General features: G+C 45.1%; 1 protein-coding gene across 2 annotated transcripts; it reads right to left on the bottom strand.

The window, feature by feature from the left end:
* Positions 1 to 2,531: 2,531 nt before the first annotated feature.
* FZD7 (frizzled class receptor 7) lies at positions 2,532 to 13,172 on the bottom strand. Of its 2 annotated transcripts, none has more exons than XM_059853308.1 (2): positions 10,325 to 13,172; positions 2,532 to 3,014 (listed from the first exon to the last, which is right to left on the bottom strand). In XM_059853308.1, exon 1 carries the CDS (start codon positions 12,536 to 12,538, stop codon positions 10,817 to 10,819), a length of 1,722 nt encoding a protein of 573 aa, XP_059709291.1. In that variant the 5' UTR covers positions 12,539 to 13,172; the 3' UTR covers positions 2,532 to 3,014; positions 10,325 to 10,816. The 2 variants fall into 2 exon arrangements, with proteins under 2 accessions (XP_059709291.1, XP_059709292.1); XM_059853309.1 differs by having other exon boundaries at positions 2,532 to 3,041.
* Positions 13,173 to 25,408: the final 12,236 nt, after the last annotated feature.

The following is a 25,408-nucleotide window of genomic DNA, read 5'->3' on the forward strand; positions in this document are numbered from 1 at the left end:
CTTGCCTTGCAAAAAAGAAGGCTTCAGATTCTGTCCTCTGGTCATGTGCCCTATTCCCCAAATGTTTGCACTCTGCCTGTGAGATAGCACAGGCTCTGTATGCTATGGCCATATTGGGGCATCACTCCAGCAGCGCAGTTAAGGTTGTGTTTGCTCATTCCTTAACTCTTTATTTACTGGTTTCCAAGGGAATAGCTAGGACTGACATTCTAGAAAGGCACTACATGCTCTTGGCAACCTTCTTGAATTTCTTTGTCAGCAAACTTAATACTTTTGAAAATTTATGGGAGGAATATAACTTGTTGAGCATTCACATTGATGACATCAATTTACAAGTCAGAAATTCCATTGCCCCAAAGATGCTGCTGGAGTGAAGTATGACTAAGTGCTCCTTCACAGCCTGGGCACTTCACCACCCTTAACTGGTGGCAGAGACAGTACTTTGCTATGAATATTCTGTTAAAAAGGCAGTGTGAGGAATTCCAGAGCAACACCTGCCTGGACTGGGGCAGGCAGTCACACCTTCACCTTCCATGGACTCTGGGATGAGTGTCTATGAGCCAGCCCAGTCCACAAGCCTTGCATTAGCTAGCAGACAGGGCCAGTCAGCCTGAGCATGGGCCTGACAGGCCCAGAAGCATGCCTTCACACCAGTTTTGGTTTTGGTCAGCCTGAAATGCAAGAAAAGCAAATGGACATGCAGCTGTAGCTGTGTCCACAAGCTTCTCGCATTTCAGTCCCAATGGTTTTCATTGCTCTTTCCCTGCTCTCCACAAACACTTTTCCCTTCCACATGCCATTTTTAATCTCTTTAAAAAAAATGTTCAACTTTCTGCCTTGTGTCCCTTACTACCAAGTCTCCATGGATTAGATAAAAAAGTGGGTTAGACTTTTTCAGTGATGTGGGGCAAGCTATGGGTAAAACTGACCCCTGTGTCTCTTTTAAACTCCCTGTGGTTCCAAAGCCAAGCTATCTGCCTTCACCTGTCAGCATGAGTCCACTCTTAGTCTCCCTCTTAATTCCAGCTGAACCTTATAAGGTTGCATAATGTTTTTTAATCTTTATGGGTGCGTTTCAAATTCAAATTTGGGGCTGCTTCAAGTGAAAAGCATTTTATCAAAGCATTCAGACATTTTCCCCTTTATTTTCTTCTTCAATTGAAGGAGTTCACAGTTAACTGAAAAATTGTTTTGCTTAATTCAATTCCATATTTTTGGGGTGCATGGGGAAGCAGCACCCTTCCTCCATGCTCTGCTGCTGAATTATTTAATCACTTCATTACTGATATTTTAATAAAATACCCAGATGGCTATTTCAGTTTTGGTTTGGTTTTTTAATTTCATTGCAGATAAATATTTTCCTTTTATGAACAAGACAGTTTCCTCAGTGTCTGGTTTTCATTCTTAGGGAATAGTCAGCCAACTAACAATCTTACTGGCCAGCACTGATTCTGCTCAGCTGGAGATGTTTTGCAGTATGTGCTATCACACAGACCCCACATGGCAACACTTTGTACAACAACCAAAAAAAGACAGGGAGAAGAGGGCATGTGACAGTAAATCCCATCATCTGAAGAGTCCCCAGAGACTCTTCAGAGAAGGGAACATTCCTTATGCATGTTACACAAAAGCCCAAAAGGTGATGAGTGACACTTCCCACTTTCATTTCTTTGGGAAGATTTGGTGTCATCACATATGTCTCTACTTTGCCACTAGTGTTTGACTATTTCCTCACAGAAAGTAAAATGCCAGCTCACTCTGCTATTCTCTGTCTCTTAATGATCAATTATTTTTAATTGGAACCTCTTGCATTGTGCCCAATCTTAAAAGGTCCCCATCAAGATCAGGGCTCCAACGAGATGGGAACAGTACCAACACATATGTGGGGACAATAGAGACCTTTTTTTTGTCCTGAAGAGCATGAGCCTATTTAGAGAAGGGCAGAAAAATAAATGGAGGTAAGGATGATTGGAAGAATTTGCAGACCATGGGCAAATTTGGGAAAAGTATGACTGTCTCCTGACTTCTAGTCTGGTGCCCTGTCTGCTGGCACACACTGCTTCTCATTTACTAATAAAAGTGTCATTGTATGTGCAGAATTACATTAAATAAAATAGCCTGATATTGCTACAAAGAACCTTATCAGCTAAATAAGATGCAGCCAGAGATGATGCTGAGAAGTGGACATTGTGAAAATAACAGTTCTCATGACACAGTTGTCCACTGGCTTATTTTTATGTATATAACTTGTTATTATATCTTTAATGTCTGTTTTCAACTAATGTGTTGCATGTCAGTGCTATAGTGAAATGCTGACCAAAGGACACTTCGTTAACAAAGCTTTAATGAAAATTGATAGCAAAATGGAAGAGTCATTTAACTGAAATTGCTGAGTTTCTTGAAATTGTTTTCTGAGAAACATTTGTTTTCAGTTCTCATGTTGAGAGGTTTTGATAAAGATTCAATTCAGAATTCAGTGCAGGAAGATCTTTGCTTGAGGAAAATGAAGGACACGGAATTAAAGCATTAACTTTGTTTATGTTGACTTTATTAGTTACAGTGGAAAAGTTTAAAGAACTCTCAAAGACAGAAAACTAGATGCTTGTCTGTGGGCAATGATGCAAAGTTCTGTGCCTTCATAACTACAAAACCATCCACAGATTAATTACAGTTTGCAGATCAGGGATTTCTTAACAGAAAAGACGGCGGCTCAAAGTAACTGTAAAGCACAGACTTTTCAATCTTACAGCGCTCAAACGCCGGACTTGTAGATTTAGCCTACCATAAAAGCAGAAAGCTGCCGTGGGGTTTGGGCTGAGCTCTGGAAACCCAGCCCACCTCCTCCCCCTGTTTGGAGAGCTGTATGGTTCAGGCACAGGCTCTGCTCGGTCCCTCGCTCACGGCTGCGGCTCGGTCTCTGCCTCCCGTGGTCGCTCGGAGCTGCTGTACAGAGGCCAGATCTTTGCCTTCATCTACTTTGTGCCGGAATTCTTTAACCGTCCTGAGAGTTGTTTCTGCAAATCCAACAGCTGATTTATTATCTTCAGAGAGCAGAATGTGTAAAGAAAAACAGTATGAGTAAATCCTCTCTCTAGAAGGGCTTTCTATCCGCTCAAATAATCCCGCTTGGTTCCAGCCTGGTATGCATAGCTGTGGGAGGGTGTCAAATGACATCCCTTTTACTGGCTGTTGGCCCTAATGGAATGCTTCTTTGCACATCTCGTAAAGTAAGGGCAGGAAATGCTGCCTGAGACTTCTACATTTTGCCGTTAATTAAAAAATAAAATTAAAAATTTGAGAGGCAAGAGCATGACGAATAATAAATGCTCTTTTCATCGTGGATTAGATAAAAAAGATTCCATCTTTACATTTTCTTTTTTTACCCTTTCTAAAGACTGACTTGCTTTAGATAATCAAAGCTGGCTTTGAACTAATACACAGAAAAAAGATCTTTTTTTTTTCTTTAAAAATAGCCCCATAGATATGTATACATATCACAGCCTCTCATTCCTTTTATAGACAGTTTCATTTTCTGGGAGAATGTGAAAGTTCTGAGCAATCCGGAGCTCACACAGGCACCACAACAAACACAGGGAATGAGGACCAGCCACACTACTGCAATTAACACCAGTGTTTAATTAGCAGACAGCTGCACTGGGCAAGGGCCTTTTTATTTTTTCTCTTCACTGGGCTTTTGATGAGAGATTTACCTACAGTTGTAACTTCTGGTTGTTACACTCACTGTGCTAGATGTGCTTGCACACACATGCACACATGGAAAATCTGTGGAAGGAAGCCATGTCAGCCAAGTGATCTGATCTGTGCTTTAGGTAACTATTTTTGGAAGTAGTTTCCTTTGACTGTCTTCCATGAGAAATATATGTTACATTTTTGTTTGCTGGGGAGGGTAAGCTATAAATTAGTGTATGCTTTGGTGCTTTTAGGAATCCTTTTCTCATTTATTGGTTTACTTTATTTAGCAACAAAAACCTGATGTGTGGTGAAGGTGAAGGGCTGCAGAAGTCTGCCCTGGAAAAGGCTGGCATCAGGGCAAGACACAAACATTCACCCCAGCCAGCTTAGACACTTCTGTATTTCGTTGGTGAAAAAAGTGTAATAGCCTCCTGCTGTTCCCTGTTGTTAAGGCAGGAAAACGTCCAAGCATCCAACTAATCCTTCTCCTTGGCCATCATTAGTAATGAGAAAGATGCTGTTTGAGGTCATGGTAGCAGAAAGAAACTGTCGAGGAACTAAGAGATGAAGTGAAAACATGGCAGGGAAGGTGAATTCTCACTGCCATGGGCTTGGATGAAATCTTGGTCAATTCTGCTTTAGGCCTACTACTAAGAGTTAGATTCCACTTGCAGCAAATGAGAGCTTGGGGAGTACTGGAAGAGTTAAGAACCCTGTAGTAGCAGCAAAGCCCAAACCCTTATCTCTGCTATGCTTAAGCATCACTACAACACGAGTCCATTTTGTTTGACATACATGCCCAGTTTAATTTTTTATTTACCTAGTTTGCCTCTTTATACCCTCTCACACTTTGTATTTGAGCCTGGCTAGATGATACTGCTGTGAAAGCAGGTGCTCAGCCTGACCAGTTTTAGATAAGATATTGGAAAACATACAAATAATTTATTCTAGCTGGTGGTCCTAATTTGGCATTCTCTTAAACAAAATCTACTTGAAAAATATCAGAGTGTGGGACAGAGATATTTATACAAACTCTATTATAATTGTATTCCATTTCTTCTGATTTTGAAAGTATTCATTCTCACAACATCCCTATAATATACAGAAATGTCACTGCTCCAATTTTATAGACAAGGAATTAGAGAGAGAGACAAGATTTTTCTAGATGTGCACCTGGAAATTTAAATGTTTGTGAAAAGTGCTTTCCATATAACCTGCCTCCATTTTTAGCTGCCTGAAAACTACTGGAAGACTGGCTGTATGTGATCTGGCCACCATCTGTGATTGTGCAGGTAATCAAGCACTTGTCTTTCAAATCTTAGATTAGTGCCTACTTGCTAGAACACCTTTTTGTGTCCATCTGGGCCAGATAACCTGTTTTTCTTCTACTGCAGCTCCTGGCAGAATTCCCTATTCACCACAAGCTTTTTCAAGTCCCTCAGAATGTTAGCCTAAGGAAAAGGACAGCATAGTGAGAATAATCCATCTCCTTGCCTGCCCTGAGAATGACTTTGCCTTTCTGCAGACTGGTTTGAGAACAATGCTAGAATTGCAGTAGCTTCAGTACAGCTCGAAGTAGGGGAGAACTGGGCCTTTTTTTTTCTTCTTCTTTCTAGATGTCACCCTGGCCTTTGGGATTGAAGTTTCAATGGCAAGGTTATAGCTGCCTTGGTAGCCACATGACAAGACTAATTTCCAAGATCTGTGCAGCCAAAGACTACTCACATAGGCTACTCCTCTAGGCAGCACTCGGATTTTCTATGTGTATTTTAAGGATAACATGCTCAAGTGAAGGGATGCCTATTACCAAGCCAAGCTGTGATACAGCTGGGGCAGCCAAAATGAACAAGTTGTTGCAATCGGGATTTCTTGACTTATATGGATTAGTGATCTCCTCCAATTTACAGCTGTTATTTAAAAATGTGCTCTAGGCCCTGCTTATTCCTGCTTTCTGTTCATATTCTCATTTATCCTAGTCCCATAGTTTCCTGGCGTGGGTAGGTTGGCTGTACAGAAGTGAGCAGGTGGAGTATGCAGAGGAGTATGTGCTCAAGGCCCTGTTTGGGGCATCATTCACTTGAATCCCATCTGGCTGCAGCTGTGGTAACATTGTGCTTGAGCCTGGTGTTCACCTGAATTAGGAGAAAGTGCTGCCTGTGCTTCACTTCCACTGATCTGGTTGTGAGACAAGCAATGCCCAGCCACCTGAACCAGGCAACCTTGGACCTTGGGTTTAAACAGTGGCAAAATTATTCTCTGTACCTCCTTCTCTGACTGCAGCACAAACTGGTTGTCTGAGCAGTGTTAAACTCTGATGTACATATTTTAGTTTTACAGTTTGGGCATCACTTTAGTCAAAATGGGTTGATTCTAAGTGGGGCATTTGGGAATTTGCCATGACTGTATTTATTCCCCCAATCCTATATTATTTGTGGATATTTGCTGCCAAAACCACACACATGCTGGCATGAAACAATTATCCTGGTTTATATAGGGCAGGCTTGGCAATAGCCTTCCTCAATGAACAGTTAGAGTGCTGAAGATTTGGTGTCATCTTTTCCTCTCCAAGCAAGTGGCTAAATTTCTTTCTATTGGATTCATGGTTTTAAAATTAAAAGGAGTAGAAGGCATGTATGAAGTGTGTATGAAGTACCTGTAAAGTCTGGAAGGAAATGAGAGTGAGATGAAGAAAAAAAAAAAAGAGGCTGTTTGAAATGCAGGCTAGTAATTTGGCTTCTAAACCCATGTGAAATTATATGTACTGTTTATTGTTGCCAGTTGGTGAATACAGGGATGTGTGGTTTTTACTTGCATGCAAAGCTATTGGTTGCGGGTGAAGTACTTAGACAAAAACATTCAATCGTCACTGTGGATATTCCACCAAAAATAAACCCAAACAAACACTGACGTATTACAAAAGCATTTTTTTCTGTGGAGACAAACATTCAGTTGCTGCTGCTATTCATGAACTCTAGAACTGTTGAAGCCTCCTCTTTAACTTGCATGAAACAATAATCCTTCATTTTAGAAAGTTACACAAAGGTCTTTGAAACTGAAGAGGCAGTGTTTCTATAGTTTTCATGAAAATATAGTATATGGTGTACACTTACAGGGATATGGATCAATGATAACTATTACTTGCTAAGTTCTTGTGAACCAAAACTGCTGCATAGGTAAAAGTGAGGCAACCTTTCCTAAAACGTAAAAAAATTTAGGTAGGCTTAAACATTAGTCAGAGAAAAATGTTTTGCAGTGATTATCTAAGGTTAGTAAAGGCTTATTTTTCGTCCTTTTTTCCAGAGAGCTTCACAAAGATTTTTTAAACTGTACTCCATTATGAAAGTAGCTGCTACTTTGTTATCAAAATGGTGAGAGACATTTTTATTCCAGAAGGCCCGACACTATCACTACTTGAAATTCTCCGAATTGTTTCCACTGTGAGCAAATTAAGTCTTGATGTGAGTCACATCTGCTTCAAAGTAAATACTAGTTGCTTCTACTTTACATCACCATAAAATTCCACCTACAATTTCAAATTTTTAGAATTATCTTAAATGCCAGGATTTGGATAGTTTTTCCTAAGTGACTTTAAATCTGGAAGTACCTAATAGAAAATACTGAAATAAAAGCATTCTGCTTAGTGGTTTCTGGTGGAACTAGAGACCTTTTTTTTTTTTCAGATATAAATGTCTCATGAACCAAAAAAAAAGGCTGTATAGAGAGTTTTTCCGCGTATAGAGAAAAAAGTTGCGATCCCCTGTGAATGGTTTCTCATGCAGGGAGCAGGGCTGGGTGGAGAGCGCTGGGCCAGGCCCCCTGCATGGATGGCAGGCGTAGCTGTCCGTGCTGCAGTCAGGATTGATTGCATGTTTAGCATTGCAGCTGTGGCTGCACAGCACAGGGGTGTCAGCCACACCACTGCTCCCGGCAGCTGCCAGTCCTGCACTGCGCAGGCTGTTCCAGCCCCTTCCATCGCTCTGGATTAATGGGAGGAAATGTTTATAGAAAGGTTCAGGTTTCCTGAATGAGTGGAATGAAACCCCCCTCAGAAGTGATCAGCAAGCTCATGTCAGGGAGCAGTTTGAAGCAGCCTGACTGGCAGGAATGCAAAGGTCTTTTCAAAAAGGAAACTGGACAAGTGAGCAGTTCTGGGGAACAGCAAGAGGTGTTTTGAAAAGATGTGGGTCTTCCAGAGAGACAGCATGAATGGGGACAACTCTTAAAAGAACTTTTAAATCAGTAGTTCATACACTGTAAAAGATTGAGAGCACAGTGTCCAAAAAAAATACTGCCCTCAAAGTGGACCTATTATACAGCATGCTTAGTAAATGAAACAATGGAGCAGTGCAACCACAGCTACTATGATGGCATCTAGCTAGCTAAGGCATCTTAGATCCATCTCTGTTCTGTAACTTAAATTTTAGTATTGGCATAACTGAAGGTACAGGAAGTGTGATGAATGCAGAAAGTAGGCTGAAATCCTTGTGAAAGAAATGCTGTAAAATATCATTTCACAGGTGTACAATTCTGTTGGGGCACTTTCCATGAACAGTCATAGCAACACAGCTTGAGATCTCAACATTCATATCAGTTTAAAAAATTAAATAAAATAGACCATTCCACTGAAGTTTTCATATGACTGTGATAAGAAACAGTGTAGGCTATTAAAATTAAATTCACTTGAACAAAACTGCAGAGAGCAAAGATGCTATGGAAAAAGGCACTAGTTCATATTAGTGCCCATTGAAAGCCACTAAAATGGACCTAGTCCTTAGTGTTTCCCTATTACACTCCACCACCAAAGCGAGGATCTAATTTAAAGCACTCGTAGCACCCTCCAGTTCTCAATCTTAAAGTCTCTTTGGAATGGGAAGAGAGCATTATCCTTATTTTCTAGATAAAGGAACTGGTTTATCAGCTTGCCCTCAGCAAGAAGCAGAGGCTGGAAGAAAACTTGGCTAGGATGCAAGTACCTCAAGTGAGGGCAGACATTTGAAACCAGCTGTCTCAAAATGTGTTCTCCTGTTGTGAGGGGCTGGTAATCAGAAGGAACAGTTTCAAGCCACAGCTGAGTTTCCAGCCTGCATTCACCCAAAAGTCTCTTACATTATCCATAACGAAGTGGGGAAGACAGCACTTTTCAGAGCTTCCCCACATTCTAAAACCTGCCAAGTATTCAAAGATGGAAAAAACTTCATTAGAGCCCTTGTATTAAAAATTATTTATTTAGTGATCTGTACATGGGGTGAAGCAGGGCCTCATACAGACCTTCAAAAAAAAAATCAAGTAAAAACATAAATACATATTTTCTTACAAAAATGAGATTTACAAAATATACATACTGCACTTGTCTGACACACTTGGTTTTTTTTCTTCCATGTGCACATTATAAAAGACAAACCGAGCCCTGCAAGTCTGACATCAGAGCCACTGAAGGATTTGGCTGATGGGCCCATTCCTCATGCTCAGACTACTGGTACACCCTCAGACAGCAGCAGTCTGCCCCCTCACCCTGGACAGGTATTTTCTTTTTAAAGTTTCATTCTAGACACTTCCCCCCCCCAAAAACATGAAGAGCAGCTATAGGGTGGAGACTTGCCAAAAATCCAGAATGTCCTATTTTGTCCTTAGGCAAGAATACACACACACACATATACTTATAAAAACAACCCTTCAGTGAATATAAAGGTAAAGTAGTATGCAAAAAATAAAATATGAACAATATCAACATAAAAATTTTCAGAATAGAAAAATCTGTCACATTTCAAAAAGAAAACAATGCATTTGATGATAAATTTTTGAATGCTTTTCCTTCAAAGACTGATCACTGGAAACTCAAACAGCTGTGTTTTAGCTGAAATGAGAAGGCTCCTCACTTGCAGTAACTACTTGATTTTAAACCCCAACCCCAGCCCCCCCACCTGCACCAAGAATCATTGCCATGCAGCTCAGGGAACCCGAGGAGCAGGCAAAGGGTCCATCGTGAGCCAAAACGATTCCTCCTGTCCCCAGAATCCGGCTGTGTATCGATTTTTTTTCTGCAGTGAGCTCACTGCAAAGCAGGAGAGAAAACAGGTTTATGGGAAGGAGAGAAAAAAAATCCTATCTTTACGTTACATATTTTAGTAGCTCTTGTTTTGACAGGTGCTCTCAGGTAAGCTCTTCTTGCCCTCTAAATCTTGCATTTCCTTCAGCTTAAAAAAGTGAACCATATTGAATGGTAGGAAAACATCCTGCCTCCTCCTTTTTTCATAAAAGGAATGTTTATTTCTGTGGGCTCCTCACATCCAAGGGTGAACCTCAACGACTTCTTTTTGTTAGTTTGCCCATAAAAACCGATCCCATGCTTATGCCTTTCTACATAGAAAACACTTTTGTTTTCCCCTTTGTCTCCTAGAACAAAGGCAAGGGGGAAAAGCCTTCTGCTGAAAAGCAACAAGTCATTTCTTTTCAGGGTGTGGAATAGCAACCCCCTCCTTCCCCACAGCAGCAAGAACAGATTGAGGGCCAAATTTTTACTTTAAAACAATTACAACAGGTATGGCTGAGGTAAAAAGGAACTTGTGAGCTGATAGAACAGAGGCATCTCCCCAGCACACGATCGGGCTGTAGCCGGCTGTGCAGTACTCACGTGATGGCTCTGCCGAGCTGGAAGGAGCGGGCAGCGAGCCTGAGCTCGAGAGTTACCCTGCTCATGCCGCTGTTTGGCCCCGGCAATTCAGAGAGCATTTGGCTACTTCTCGGCAGGGGTGGCTCAACGGATCTGGCTTCCCCTCCCTCTTGTCCAAGGCAAGGCAGGATGATTTTAGTTGGGCTGGAATTTCTCTTCCTCGACAGGAGTAGCAGGACAGAAGTAAGGAGACTTCCGGATGAAGGACTCTCCTGTCTCAGCAGTGGCCTCTTTTTCTGTCCTCTCCCACTTAGCTGGTCATAAGCACCACTGGCAATAGTTTGACCGATCCTTTATGTAATGATTTTTTTTTTTTTTTAACTTTCTGTGAGGAAGTAAAAGTTTGGAAAAGCCTCCCTTCCTCCCTCTTCAGGGAACCATTGCCCTAGCCCTATGCTGAGTATCCTCTGCGTGTATGCATGTGTGAGAGTGTGTGCCGAGGGGACGGGGGTCTCATACTGCCGTCTCGCCCTTGCTGCCGGTACTGAGTCTGTGGTAGAAGCGTCGCCAGGACTGAAGGGTTTTGCCAGACCAAATCCAGAAGCCAGTCGTGATCCCAACAATCATGGTCATGAGGTACTTGATCATGAAGACAGTGAAGTCTGGGCTCATAGGGGCAAAGTGGCTGGGACAGGGCACAGCATACGTTTTGCAGGTCTGGAGGAGCCACGTCTTCTCCCAGGTGCCACGGAAGGCCTGCTCGTAGAAGTAACACGCCAGGACAATGGTGGCAGGCACCGTGTAGAGGACACTGAAGACACCAATGCGCACCATCAGCTTCTCCAGTTTCTCCGTCTTGGTGCCATCGTGCTTCATGATGGTGCGGATGCGAAACAAGGACACAAAGCCGGCCAGCAAGAAGGAAGTGCCAATGAAGAGATACACAAACAAGGGCGCCAGCACAAAGCCCCTCAGCGAGTCCACACTGTAGATACCTACATAACACACCCCACTGAGTACATCCCCGTCCACCTGCCCCATGGCCAAGATGGTGATGGTTTTGACAGCGGGCACAGCCCAGGCAGCCAGATGAAAATATTGGGAGTTGGCCTCAATGGCCTCATGGCCCCACTTCATGCCAGCAGCCAGGAACCAAGTGAGGGACAGGATGACCCACCAGATGGAGCTGGCCATGCCGAAGAAGTAAAGGATCATGAAGAGGATGGTGCAGCCTTCTTTCTTGGTGCCTTGGGCCACAGTGCGGTAGCCATCCTCAGAGAAGCGCTCTAGGCACACCACCCGCTCCTCCAGCAAAAAGCCTGCTGCGTAGGCCACGGCGACCATGAAGTAGCAGCCCGAGAGGAAGATGATGGGCCTCTCCGGGTAGCTGAAACGACGCATGTCTACCAGGTAGGTGAGCACAGTGAAGAGGGTGGAGGCACAGCAAAGCACGGACCACACGCCCACCCACAGCCGGGCAAATCGCACCTCTGCCTCCTTGAAGTACATGAGCCCATTGGGCCGGGCTGGTTCACAGGGGGCTCCACAGTCCCGCTCCCCCAGGAACCGGTAGCCCAAGTAAGAGGGCACCTTGAGCTGCCGCGGGCAAGAGAAAGAGAAGCCAGAGGGTGGCTGTGGTGGGGTAAGAAAGTCAGGGAGGTAGCCAGCTGTGGGGTGGGCAGTGACCCCCCGACCCGCCGCACCACCAGGTCCTGGTGGGGCATCCGACGTGTTCTGCCCCACGCAGATCTCACCCGCACCGTGAACAGGGAAGTTCTCGCAGCGGAGCCGCTCTGGCCACTGGAAGCCGAACTTGTTCATGAGGGCCTCGCAGCCCTGACGGGCCCGCTCGCAGAGGGAGCGGCAGGGTGGGATGGCCTGCTCCAGCACGGTGCACACCGGCGCGTACATGGAACAGAGGAAGAACTTCAGCTCGGGCGAGCACTGCACCTTGACCAGCGGGTAGAACTGGTGCACCTCCAGCCCTGCGTCCTCCTGGTTGGTGTGGCCCAGCAGGTTGGGCAGGATGGTCTGGTTGTAGGCAATATCCGTGCAGAGCGGGATGGAGATGGGTTGGCAGAAGCCGTGGTCCGGCACGGAGATGCCCTTCTCGCCGTGGTACTGCTGTGCCGTGGCACCCGCGGGGGTCCCCAGCAGGGCGGCCAGCAGCGCGGCCAGCCCCAGCAAGGGGCAGCCGGCGGCAGCCGCTCCGCCGCATTCTCGTCCAGCCTGCATCGCCGGGGCGGCCGGGGGCCTGAGGAGCCTCGGGGAGTCTTTCAGAGCCGGCCGGCGCAGAGCCCCAGGGGCATCAGCGACCCAAGGGCGGAGGCGGGGCCCCTTCGGTGGGGCAGGAGCGCGGCGACGGAAGGAACGCGGCTCCGCGCTGGACCTCCACGACTTTTTTCCTCGGCTCCGAAGCGGCGGCGCTTACAGAGCGGTGGCGGCGCTACTCTAGGCGAAAGTTTCCAGAGCTGCTCTCCCCGGAGAAGGCGGCGGCGGCGAAACAGGAGGCGCGCGTAGCCCGGCGACGGCTCTGGCCAGCTCCGCGCAGGGTCCCGCGACGGCGGCGAGGCGGAGGCGCTGGTCCCTGCACGACTGCACGGCCCCGGGGATTTAAGTTACGGCTAAATGGATTATTACCGCGCCCGGCTGAGCCGTGTATTTTACTTCGGGGCTTAAATAACTTCCAAAATCCAATTACTGCGCGATCCTCCCCGCGGCTTGGCTGAGCTCCGCTCCCGACGGACACCGCTGCGGGCTATGCGTCCGGGGTAACCGTGCGTCTCCCGGTTCGGCTCGTTCCGCTCCGCCCGCGGCCCCGCCGCCACCGCCCGCTCCGCGCTCTCGGCCCGCGGCCGCGCCGGCACACAAAAAAGGCGCAGCTCCGCGCGGGCCCCGCCCCCGCCGCCGGCCCCATTCACAAACCGCGCCGGGGGCGGGGCCCCGCCGCGCCCACCCGCCAATCCGCGCGGGGAGGCGGGGCCGTGCTGGGGGAGGGGAGGGGGAGGAGCTCGCGCCAGAGGGAGAAAAAAAAAGTTGGGAACAACTTTTCCCATCCCCGCCGGGCCGGGCCGGGAGGAGCCGCCCGCGGCCCCCACCCCCCGCGCTGCCCGGCACAGCCGGGAAGGCGGGGGGTGGGCAGCTCGCTCAGGGTGGCCCGAGCAAACTAAAATTAACTGGCTGCTTTCTGAGCAGGCTTTGAAAATGCGAACAGCTGCCTGTGCCCGGAGTTATTAAAAAAGAAGGAAAAAAAAAATAGACTAAGGAAAAAAAACTCCAAGCGTAGCGCCCGGGTACATTTGCAGAATGATCCTATTGCGTGGTTGGGATGTTCGCGTCTGTGCGCCGTCACCTCCCCAGCGTGGGGGGTTTGATTTGTTATCGCAGCATGACTGTTGCTTTTTGCTGGCGAATAAGCGCTTTATTCATGCAGATCTAAGCCCTAGCCGGGGGAAGGCAGTTTTTTTTTTTAAACGTCCAGTGTTACCTAAGCAAAGAGGAGAAATTTTAAATCCCCATTTGCACTGCTGCGATTCCTTAAGAGACTCAGTTTAACAGTGATAAACCAGGAGTTCCTCCGTGAAAGTACCCTGCCTGCAGGAGAGAAAATGGCATAGATGGGGAGACTCCTGTCACTGGCCTGCTAGGCCAAGCAGATCTAGAACTAGACACCAGCATACATTTGCTAAGGATGGGAATGTGGGGTTTGCAGCATAGCTGTGCTTTGGGGTGCACGGCCGAAGCACAGGGAGCTGGGACCATCCAGCCTCTGTGCAGTCAGAGCATGTCTTGGGCAGCACAGAAGGGCTGTGCTTGATAAAAGCTCTGCAACAAGGCCTGCTTCTGCTTCGCTGACCCATGAGAGTTTGTGCTCACACACACTGCTTGAGCCAAGTATTATTCAACTTACCCCATCCTTCTCTTTGAGGACAGAGATCCCCCTGAACAGCAGTGCTCAAATTCTTACTTTTGCTCCTCTGCTCAGGATTGTGCTTCTGTTAGCAGCTAAGCAAAGATGCTGATCCATACCATCCTCCAGGGCAGTTAAAGAGAGCAGGGTTTGGCTCAGGGAGCTCCAACAGCAATTGTTGGACAAATGTTTTCCATATCCTCTACTGCTCATGAACAATGTGTCCTCATGCCAATAAGACCATGGTGCTGCAGCTTTTGTTACATTTCTTGAGAGAAGTTGACAGTTATAAACAGGCTTGCTAAAATAAATTTACTCCTCTTATTGGAGATGTTTTTAAAAATAATACTGTGCATATTCAAAAATACATATGGGAAGGACTAGCTAGTCATGGCTGCAACAGTTCATTCTGGAAAAGAAATGTCTTCTCTACTTTCTCAGTTATAGTTTTTTAAGAGTGCCTTAGAGGAACTTCACTTTTTCGGATTTTTAAGGCTTTTTATTAAAATTCCTTGCTTTTCTACACCTATTGGCTGAGAATATTTTTGTGATACTCTTCACCTAAATAACCACACACATATTTTATATGAATTTGTCTACTCTGTTGTTAGGCTTTTGGCCACTAGTAGCTTTCAATAAAATTATTCTCTTATTCAATGGCAATTGCCTCAAAATGGCACAGTGTGGTAGAAGAAAACCCCAAACTCCTGTATTGGTCTAAGACATCCTTACAGCTTTCAGGGGACAATAGAGGGAGGAAGGGAAGGAAGGGAAGGAAGGGAAGGAAGGGAAGGAAGGAAGGAAGGAAGGAAGGAAGGAAGGAAGGAAGGAAGGAAGGAAGGAAGGAAGGAAGGAAGGAAGGAAAGAAGGAAGGAAGGAAAAGAAAGAAAGAAAAGAGAAAAAAATGCATGATTCTGGAGCACAGGTTAGTCCAAAGAATCCAGAACCTCTGTAAGTACCATCAGCTACAGTTCAAAGGGCAGCCTGCAAAATTACTTAAATTTCCTTGCAACAGGAGGGATCCTCATCAGCACAGTAAGCACAGCAGCCAGGTTATCAGTCACCCAGAACAAACACACTGCACAAGACTTTGCAGCATCTGACAAGTTATCTATTGCAACCACAGAGCAGTTCTCCTAAAACATGTCCTAACTGCATGGTCTGCCAGCAGTAAACATTCACAAGCAAAATCCTGGCATGTCCTAGATTCCAGAATAAATTTTCAGTCTCTGGTGTTGATACCAGCTCTGGAGTTGTCTGACTAGACTACTGTGCATAGGGAGGAATTGCTAGGAACAAACAATTATCTGTCTTTTTACTAATTTAAAAATAAATCCTGTTCAACTTCCAAGTTAAGTCAAAGTGAGGAGTGGCATCCCTACATGATGTCTTTTCCTGCTCTTTTAAAGCCTCCTAAGATGGTGCCAATATAATTTTCCTTGTTTCTTATCCCATCTGATAGAAAACTCTTCCCATGGAGGGAGGGAAATCAAAACAAAACACCCCCTCCCTGCCCCACCACTTATTTTGTGTGCCTGAGGGAGAACATTTTCAGACTACCTGTTGCAAGGCTTTCAGTCCTTGCCCTCAGAAGAACAAAAGCCATCGCTTCCCCTTTGTCCTTTCCACCCACAGAAACTTGCTGGACCGCACCTCCCTTGACCTCCTGCTAACCAGCACTGCCAAAGTCCGGTGCCACCGCCTGAGCTGTGAGATTTGCCCAGTTACTTTTAGTAAATAACTTTTATGACACTTTTAACCTCCACATTTTGAAGCATGCTTACATACAGTCTTACATGATCAGACAGGCTGTTGAGCTGAGAACATCAAAATTTGCACTCCCTAAAGCTTAGTGGAGAAATGCCTGGAGCCTGGGGGGAAATTATGCATTTGCCTATTTTACATAATTATTTGCATAATTAGAAATAAAATAAGTTCTCAGTACTATATCTGCTTGCATTTCTATCAGTCTGATAGATTAGTCTAAATTACATCTTGTCGGAGCTCATCAAAGAAATCCAGTCTTTCTGTAGTGAAACGGGAGAGCCTCGTATTTCATGGGCAGGGAGTGGGAAAAACAAAACCTCCCCCCCACCACGGAACCCCTATTTTGAAATTAGATGGAAGACATAGGAAACTGATTGAAAAGAGCATATGGGGAGGGCACAGGTGACAAAAGGAAGGGGATGCTGCTGAAGGGGATGTGGCTTCCCACAGCGAGAAAGGTAAAAGCCCTTTGCATCACGGATTTATAAAATAATTATTAGTTTATGAAGTAGTATCCCAAAGGATACAGGGAAGTAGCACTGTCTTCCACATTTATGGTCACCGGGGGTGGGGGGGAAACTTTAGAAAGCATTCACAAGGATGAGCTATCAGGCTGATGATTGCCTTTATCTCTAAGATCCGTGAATAAGAAAACAAAACCTGATCTGCTCATCCCCCACTCAGAAGTTCATTGAGGACAACAGTTACATTTTAACCCTTTCATGATACTTTGAAATCCCTTGTTTCTTTAAACTGAATTTAATCTGCTTTCTCTGAGTTTTAGGGCTGCAGTAGGCCTTTGGTATAGAGCCCTGCAAATGCCTTTCCCTGTCAGTTTCTCAAGCTAGGTGCCTTTTTAACAAGACAAATTTGCTGCAGGCAGCAGAATTGCCAACCAGACCCTGTCATCATTATGTCTGGGTGCAGTATACTGCAGTATGAAGAAAGGAAGATTCCAGAAACGGTTGGAAAAGATGACATTTTTGTCTGCTGTCCCCTTTCCATCAGCGAGGAAGATCCTGCTTTACCAAATCTGCATGTAGCATAGGCACATGCAAACTTACTTGCTGATTCTTTAAATCTTAAAAGGTGTTTCTGACCTAGTGTGTTGGCTAGACACTTTCTAGACTGCTCTAGCTGATTTTGGCCAATTCTGGATACCCTGGGATATGTGATAGACCAGCCTGGGCAGCACCAGGAGAAGAACTGCTTGGGATGGACCTGCCCCAGGCTCCCCAGGCTGGCCATCTTCTCTGGGTTTCTGCAGGAGTCCCAGTCTCATGGATGCTCCAGCTTATCCTGAGCTTCTCCCATGGTCTGTAAAAATGACTCACAGATATGCAAAGGTCTCTAGCAGAGTCACTCCTTGCTTTATAATGCTAAAACTATTAGAGATCCAAGCAAAAATAAATGTAGCTGTACCTACCTCCTCTCATAACCATGCAGTGTGTTTTAGGAAGCTAACTAATGTCTTTGTGGTTGAAGCTCCCTTTCCCTGAACAATATTCCCTCAGACCTCTTGTCCATACTATGGATCCTTGACCTACTCTGGACTATCTATCAGACATCCCTTTTTCCTCCAAAACCCAGGGATTTTGTTCTGTCTGTGTGATTCCACCTTCTATAAACCCCCCTTCAGTTTCTGAGGCCAAAGACAAATGCTAACACTTGATCTCTATGTCCTTCCTGAAGGAGCTGGGCCATTGCAAAACCCTGCAGAAAAGCTAAAAAATGCTGCTTCTCCTTCCCTGGGGCAGCCAATCCCATAGAGCTGTCTCATTTGTCAGCTGCCATTAAGGCAACCAGTCTCTTACCAGGGAGCACTTCTGCATGCAGCTCTAGCAGTGTAAGGCTGTTACAACTAGGGTATGTAAAACTTTAATGAAAAACAGCCAAGTTTCTCAAGTTTGTGCATAAATTTTCCCGGCTCACTGCAGGTGGTGCCACAATATTTTTGAACACTGGATTGTGTCTTGCTTCTAGCCCCATGGCTGGTGTGGACAAAGTGACTATTTGCTCTGATCACTGTCCTCTTGATACCCTTTGGTTGTGAGGGCTGCTGCAATGGTCAGATGAGCTGTGATATGTCTTTTGTCATTCATGCCCATCCTGGGTTTAATTTTGTCTTTCTATAGATTCATCTATTTGAGGTTATATTTTAAATCTTCTTTAATGCACAGACTGAAGGGTTGCACATGTCCTGTTTGAGTTTTCACTTGTTTCAATGGAAACAGCAGGATACTCATCAAAGACCCAGTCTTTGTTTATGTAGGAAGAAGACCTGGATTTCGCCCAAAATAAGAGATGGGAAAGATCCATTCTGTCTTTTGGGTCCTGCTATTGCTATGGTAGGGGTATAATTAGTCTGATTTTGAATGCCTGGAATCATGGGACTCTTGTCATCTCTCTTGGGATGTGGTTCGACCATCTAACAATCATACAGTCAGGAAGCCACTGCCTGATGTTCAAACAATTGGTTTGTCTTTGCTTGGTTAAGACTCACTAAAGATGAGTGCAGCCTCCAGAAACATGTTGCTTCCAAAGCTTAGAAAACAAGGGAAGAAGAGCTGTTATTCATACAGAATCTGCCAGATGTCTAAAGAGGCTAAGGAATTCCTAAGCCTCTGTTTACAAAATCCTGTCTCCTCCCATGAATGCTTAAATTACCAATCACTCCTACCATCCTATGTTTGGGGTGAAATTTCCTTAACGATTCCACTCTCAAAATTGGATTGGAAAGAGAAACAAACATTTTAATTACTTTTCCCTCTTCTTAATTGGTTTTCACAAATGAACCCCTGTTCTCCACAATTACATTTAAACTGTTATAAAGAATTGTTTTTTCCTTTGGTCCCAGTCATGCTTAGAGATCCACTTGCTGTGGTGGTTTTCTGCTTCCAGGGCACCTGAAATTTTGCTGTGTAGGGCTACTGCCTGCTGCATCCCTGCAAAGCCTGGAGATGGATGATGCTGCCACGTGGAGAATTTCCCTTTCCACAGGGGCCCCCAGGCTGCAGTGACCAAACTGCATTTCAGTGTAGTGATGCTGTTAAAGGGCAAGGGGCAGAGGGCTAACACCACTTTGCAGACAGCTCTCCTGAGAAATTGGGATCCTGGGGTTTATAGTCCAGCATCAAATGCTCTCCTTTGCCTTTTTTAAATCACTTGCTTTCAAAGAACACTTTCTGCTTCAGTATCAGCCTGCATTGACTGCACTCTCTTGGAGCTGGGACCCTGGTACTGCCACTGGTGCTGAACATATTCAGCTGATTTCCTTCCATGGAGGAAGGGGAACCAGAAAGCAGCACTTCAAATAAGTTCCCTCCTCATGGAGTCTCTGCAGGGAATGAGGGCCCATTTTCTTAATTACATGTTCATTAGTATGTTTAGTGCTCTCCTCCCTCTCTTCCCCCAGCCCTGCCACCTGGGAGTTCCTACTATGTTACTGGAAAGCCACAGAGGTTTATTTAAATACCACATAGTCAGATTGGAATGAAAAGCTATGAAGCTTCCCCTCTTTAATACTTTTTGAAATTATTTATGGGCTATGCTTCTTGCCTACGTAGAAGGTGCCTTCTGAGATTCCTGCAAGTCAATGCAGAAATAGCTGTTTGAATTGAGCAATAATTAGAAGCAGATGGAGCAAAGCAAAGCATCACAGAAATCCCATTCTGCTAAAGAAACTGCTGTCTGAAATAGATTTCCACTGCATGTAACATTTTCTCATATGGGCTAAAAAGAAATAACATCGTATGTCTGGTTTGCACCTACCAAAGCTGGGAAATTCAAAGTAACATCTGCAATTCTGCTCTGAATTCACTCTCAATCTGCATGCCGTTTGCAACCCGTACATCTGCCTGTACCACAGTTACAATTTCTTTCCTTTGCTTGGAACAATGGGCATTCAGTTACTTTTTGTGAATGTGTGTATATTTGTATTAGGTTTTTTCTTCAGTCTTTGGTGGATTTCAGTGGTTGTTTTGTTGGTTGGGTTTTTGTTTTGGTTTGTTTGTTTGTTTTTAAATTATAAAAAATTCTAGGAAAACGTTTGTGACTTAAAACACATTACAGTATTTAGTAATCCACAGACTCAGTCTGGGGAAGGTACTCAGAGCTCTCAAATCCTAATTTGCTGCCAAATTCTTATGTGCTTGATGTAGTGGATTGTTTCACTCCTGACTTCTAAAAATAACACATCCTGCTCTCTTTGCTCTCGCAGATCTTGCCCTTAAGTTTAGAGAGAACTGAAAACTTGCAGCATCTCAAAGACAGCTGTACAGTTCTCAAGCTCAAATTTTAACTCTGTTTCTTGTTTGCTTTCCTTGCATGAGTGCAGCTGGATGTGCTTTGCTGACGGGCTTTTGTTGAACCATGTTGTTGGGGTGAGCTGATTTTCTTTCAATGATTATAGCTTATTGACCTGATAGAAAGTCAAAAAGCCATGTTTTGGTCAGCTGCTCCATGTGTCCAGTAAAGCCATGATTTTAATGGTGGACTTGTTCATAATTATGTTGAAATTTTCAATAGGCAGGGATCCATCCTACAAAGTAAGGGAGTCTTCATGAGCCATTTTAGAGAGCAACAGTTTTAAAATTGCAAAGATATGCACTGACTGTCTCTGAAAGCATTCTTATTGTAGCATTCCAAACTGGTCTATGCATGTGCTACTCAAGAGTGTTTACAAACAGGCTTGAGGGTTTCTCCTGGAGAAGAAGTTACTCTGAAAAAAAAAATTAAAAAGTATTTTGAAGGAAATTTTAAAGGTTGGCAGGTTGCTGTTTCCTTTCTGATGTGAGTGAGCAGGTGTGTGCTGGTCACAGTGAGGCCAGAGGGAGAGTCTGTTCTGCAGCGCTGCTCCCAGGAGCTTGTCCCAGTGCTGCTCCTGGGAGTCTGTCCCACTGCTGCTGCCATGTCCCTGTCCCAGTGCTGCTGCCATGTCCCTGTCCCAGTGCTGCTCCCAGGAGCCTGTCCCAGTGCTGCTGCCATGTCCCTGTCCCAGTGCTGTTCCCGGGAGCCTGTCCCAGTGCTGCTGCCATGTTCCTGTCCCAGTGCTGCTCCCAGGAGCCTGTCCCAGTGCTGCTCCCAGGAGCCTGTCCCAGTGCTGCTGCCATGTTCCTGTCCCACTGCTGCTCCCAGGAGCCTGTCCCAGTGCTGCTGCCATGTTCCTGTCCCAGTGCTGCTCCCAGGAGCCTGTCCCAGTGCTGCTGCCGTGTTCCTGTCCCAGTGCTGCTGCCATGTTCCTGTCCTGCAGAGCTGCTCCCAGGACCGTGCTCGGGGGCCTTGGGCACATCAGGCAGGGCTGGTCTCACCTGTGGGGCATGGAGTGAGCGTCCTGGCCAGACCTGTGCTGAAGGAAGTGGTGAACAGCAATGGCATCCCTCTGTTTGACCCTGCCTCCCAGCTCTGTGCTGCTGTAGGTGCAGGATTTTGCCTGGGGTGTGAAAACTGAAATTCCATCTGCTGATAGCTATTAAAGTGCAACTGCTGAAGCAGAAATGTTAATGTGGGCATCTTTGCCAAACTCCTACTGGTTTATTTTCATAAAGGCTTGCTGGGGGTGGGGGGGGATGGGGGGGAGGGGAGGGGATAATTTAGGGAAATGAGGTCTAATATTCTAATATTAAAATAATTCCTTTCTGGGCAAAGCAAACAAGTCCTCCTGTAACATCCTAGAAGCTGCCCCACATGGTGTGTTGGGTGATGGTGAAAGAGTGTTAATTCTGGAAACTCTGTATAGACATTGATAGTATTTTTTTAAGGTTGCTGATCTGTGGGAATTTGTGAGGTGCTATCAATTGTTTTTACCTGAATTTGAATGAGGCAGTATCACACCAGTGGCTCCTGGTTTGGGAGACAGTAGACTTTTAAAATGCACCATTGTCATCATTGTTATTATCCATGTGCAGTGTCATCCTTGGCGCTTTCCTAGGCACAACAGTAAAGGCATCTTCTACCCAGTGAGATTTATTCATGCAAGTTATAGTAGAGAAGGATGATGACTCATGAAACAGCCTGTGGAAAGATGAAATGGTGACTGTCTGCAGACATCCCTTGCCCTGTGCCAGAGATCACTTCCTGCAGGGCAAGGACATCTATGCTCAACTCAGAGCCGTGTAGGACTGTTGTTTCGTGCCTCACTGTACTGGAGCAGTTCAGATTTGGCACCAGGTTACTCCCCTTTGAGCTGCAAACTGAGGTGATTCCTGGAACCACGTTCTTTTTGGCCCAGAAATCTCTGCAAGACCGGCAGCCACTTGCAGAAGGGGCAGCAGGGCAGGGCAGGGCAAGGCAGTGGGAGCTGCAGCAGCCATCTGATTTTCATCTGTTTCTGTGACTCAACACTCTTCCTGACCACAAGGGTCAGCTCTTTGTGAGTGAAATCTATAGGTGTGGGTCCCTAGATATTATGCAGATAATGTGACTTTGGGCTCTTGGAAGCAACCTGAGCAGCTGAATAATAGCTACTCAAATTTGCTAAGCAGTATTTCAGAGAAGCATTCTGTTTAGCAAGAATGTTTAGGGTAGTTGTGCTTAAGACATCTAAGATCTAAAAATCAGATTTGCTTCAAAAGCATGTCTTGGAACTGGACAGTTTTTGTTGTTGCTTGGTTTTTTTAGCTAGACCAACTCTCCCTTTAAGATGCTGTCAGATTCTGGGTGCTCACCACCAGGGCTGTGGGTGGCAAGGAAACCCAGGCCACTTCCAAGGTTTTTCAGAGGCGCTTACCAGCTCCAGGGAAGCTGCAGCTGAAGCCAGGCAGCTGAGAGACAGCACAAATGGTATTTTGCTAAATAATTCCCTAGGGTTTGAGGGCTTGTTTCCTAACAGGGCCAGCTAAAAAAATCCAAGAGCTGGCATGGGAGTTGTATAAAAATTCATTATTGTTTTTATCCTTTTTTACAAGTATTGGTTTTAAAAAGACATGTTTTTCACTACATTTTTATCAAAATCACTTTTGAAAAAAATTCTTGTTGAAGTCTTCTCAAGAAAATTCAGTTTACTGGTAGTATTTGAAGTCATCTGTTTTTCAAACACGATGAAAAAATTACAATTGGGATAGGAGCTCATGTGGAAGCATCATGGGAGAAAACCCAAAATGTTTCTGAAAAATAGTTGAAAACAGTCTGTATGTAACAGTCTCCTCCTGCTCACTAGCATACAGCTAGAAGCAAAATCAGGTCCATCTTTAATGTAAACATCCCAAGTGTTTGCCTCTATAAACAGAAACAAAACCAAAAGCTGCTAAACCCAAATTGTATAGGCAAGCACCCCTTGCCTAGAGGAGGAATTAGTGGCTTGCATAATCAAGCCTGGGGAGCTCATTTTGTCATGCTCAAAGGGCCCGCAATGGTGCAACAGTAGGGGTGGAGGGATCAGCAAGCACCAATAATGAATTCCTTCATTTTTCCATTTTAAGGCCTGAGTAGAGGAAATGCAAAGCTCTTCTTTTTTGCTCTTTCCCCCCACCTTCTTTTTAAGGGTAGATGAAAAGAATGAAGCAATAAAGAAGCCAGGTTGACACCTGTATCTATGACAGCTCAGGCAAGGAAAATAGTGGGAAAGGATCTGGTGGCAGCAATTTGAAACTGTCCCCTTCCTGACTGGGAGGCTTTGACTGATGGTGCAGCTTTGTGCAGCCATATGGTCGAACATCTTGAAGGGCTGGCAAAGAGAGGCTGGTGCCAGCCCTGGGAAGGGGAAGCGAGTCATTACTGGAAACCAGATCTCAGAGACAGGAGCCATTAATACAAAATTTTGCTCCATGCTTGACTGTTCTCTCTGTGCATGGGACCCAGTGTGGCACTGCAGGAAGGCAAGGCCTTGCCTGGCTGCCAGGCACAGCTGTGCTGAGCCGTGGTTAGAAGAAAAAGCTTCTTCCTCAGTGCTTAGTGTAATGTGTGGGCTCTTCACACTGCAGCATTTCCCTCTTTGCACGCTCGTTCACACCCTCCCTCTTTTTATTTACCCAAATTTGGCTTTGTTTTAAGCTGCCACATTGGTTCCTACTGTGTTGTAGTACCAGGAGGATAAGGTCTGTTCTTCCCAGGCTGCAACAGAGACCCAAGAAGAGCAGAGCTCCCTGACCAGGGCCCCTGGGAGCACTGGTGCCCATTAATGTAAAGCAGCACCAGGGCCGGCACGATAAGAGTTGTAATGACCACCGTGGGTTCCTGCTTTCCCTTTTATTACTTGGTACATTACATTTGTTTCCAGCAGAGAAGAGTTTATGTGTGTGTGGCTGCATTGGTTGTGTTGGACTGAGCTCCCTACATGGTTATGTGGATGGACTCCAGGGACGGAGCTGCACTTCCCCTTAATAAGCTCCTCGCACCACATTAAAGATAAAAGGGGAAGGGAAATATTTATATTCTGACAAAGCAGCTCTTCCCTTCAGGCTCTTGTTTTATTTATTAGCTTGCTCTGTCCCTCTCTTGCAGTTTTTTCTCTCTGTTTCTGTGCCTGTGCTGTCTTTTTCTCCTTTATTCACTAATTTCGTCCCTGGGAGACAGTGACAGCGAAACTTAAGAATCGCTGCCCAAGACATCAGAATCAAATTGTGTAATTCCCAGTTGATAACTACAACTCTCCCCCATCTTTGTTTTTTAACAGAAAGTAATGATTTATAGTGCTTAAACAATTGAACACATTACATCTAGTTTACTCCAATTGCTTTAGATGAAAATGTAGAAATAGGGTGAGTTGGGTTTCTGATGGTTGTTGTTATTTGTTTTTTACACATTGCAACACAGATGCTGAATAGCCTCCCTTGTTTGTGTAGGCAGTGGAAACCACTATCATTCTTGTCTGGAGAAGCCCTTACTGAGGCATGACACGGCTACATGGAGACCTTTTTAACCTCATTCATCAAATGCTTCCTTTCCTCTGAGGCCTTATCCTGGGGGACCATTCCTTCAACTAATATGCCATACAAAAGGAATCTGGGGTAGATTCCTGCATCTCAGTCTAGCACTGAATTTGTGCAAAGGTTCGAGAAGACAAGCAAAACGTGGTATTCTTGTCTTCTACTTCTTTTGCTCCTTCTCTTATATTATAGAAAATCATGATCTAACTTACAATGCCAGGAGACATCAAAGTCCATGTTAAAGTGATTTTTAGAGTTTTAGTTAGTTAGTTAGTTCGTTTGTTTGTTTTTGTGATACTCCTCTGCTAAGAGTGCGGCAGCAAAATTAGAGGCTTGGTGCCCATAAGCTTCATGTCTCTGACTTTGTTATGTTTCAGCCTCTTGTCATAGAACTGCAAAATATCTGCAAAACCCTGCCTTTACACCAGATTAAGTGGTGTAAACTGCAAACTGCGGATGAATGAACTGCAGCTGACTGGGGGAGCGAACTGGTTTTCTACCGTTCTCAATGCTGCCCCCCAAAAGCCCCGCAGCTCTGTTTCCAGACTGATCAGGAAGGTAAAA

The sequence above is a fragment of the Haemorhous mexicanus genome, chromosome 8, assembly GCF_027477595.1.
Source record: "Haemorhous mexicanus isolate bHaeMex1 chromosome 8, bHaeMex1.pri, whole genome shotgun sequence".
NCBI lineage: Eukaryota > Metazoa > Chordata > Aves > Passeriformes > Fringillidae > Haemorhous > Haemorhous mexicanus.

Coding starts and splice junctions, on each gene's coding strand:
- FZD7 (XM_059853308.1), bottom strand. CDS start 12,538: ATGCAGGCTGGACGAGAATGCGGCGGAGCGGCTGCCGCCGGCTGCCCC.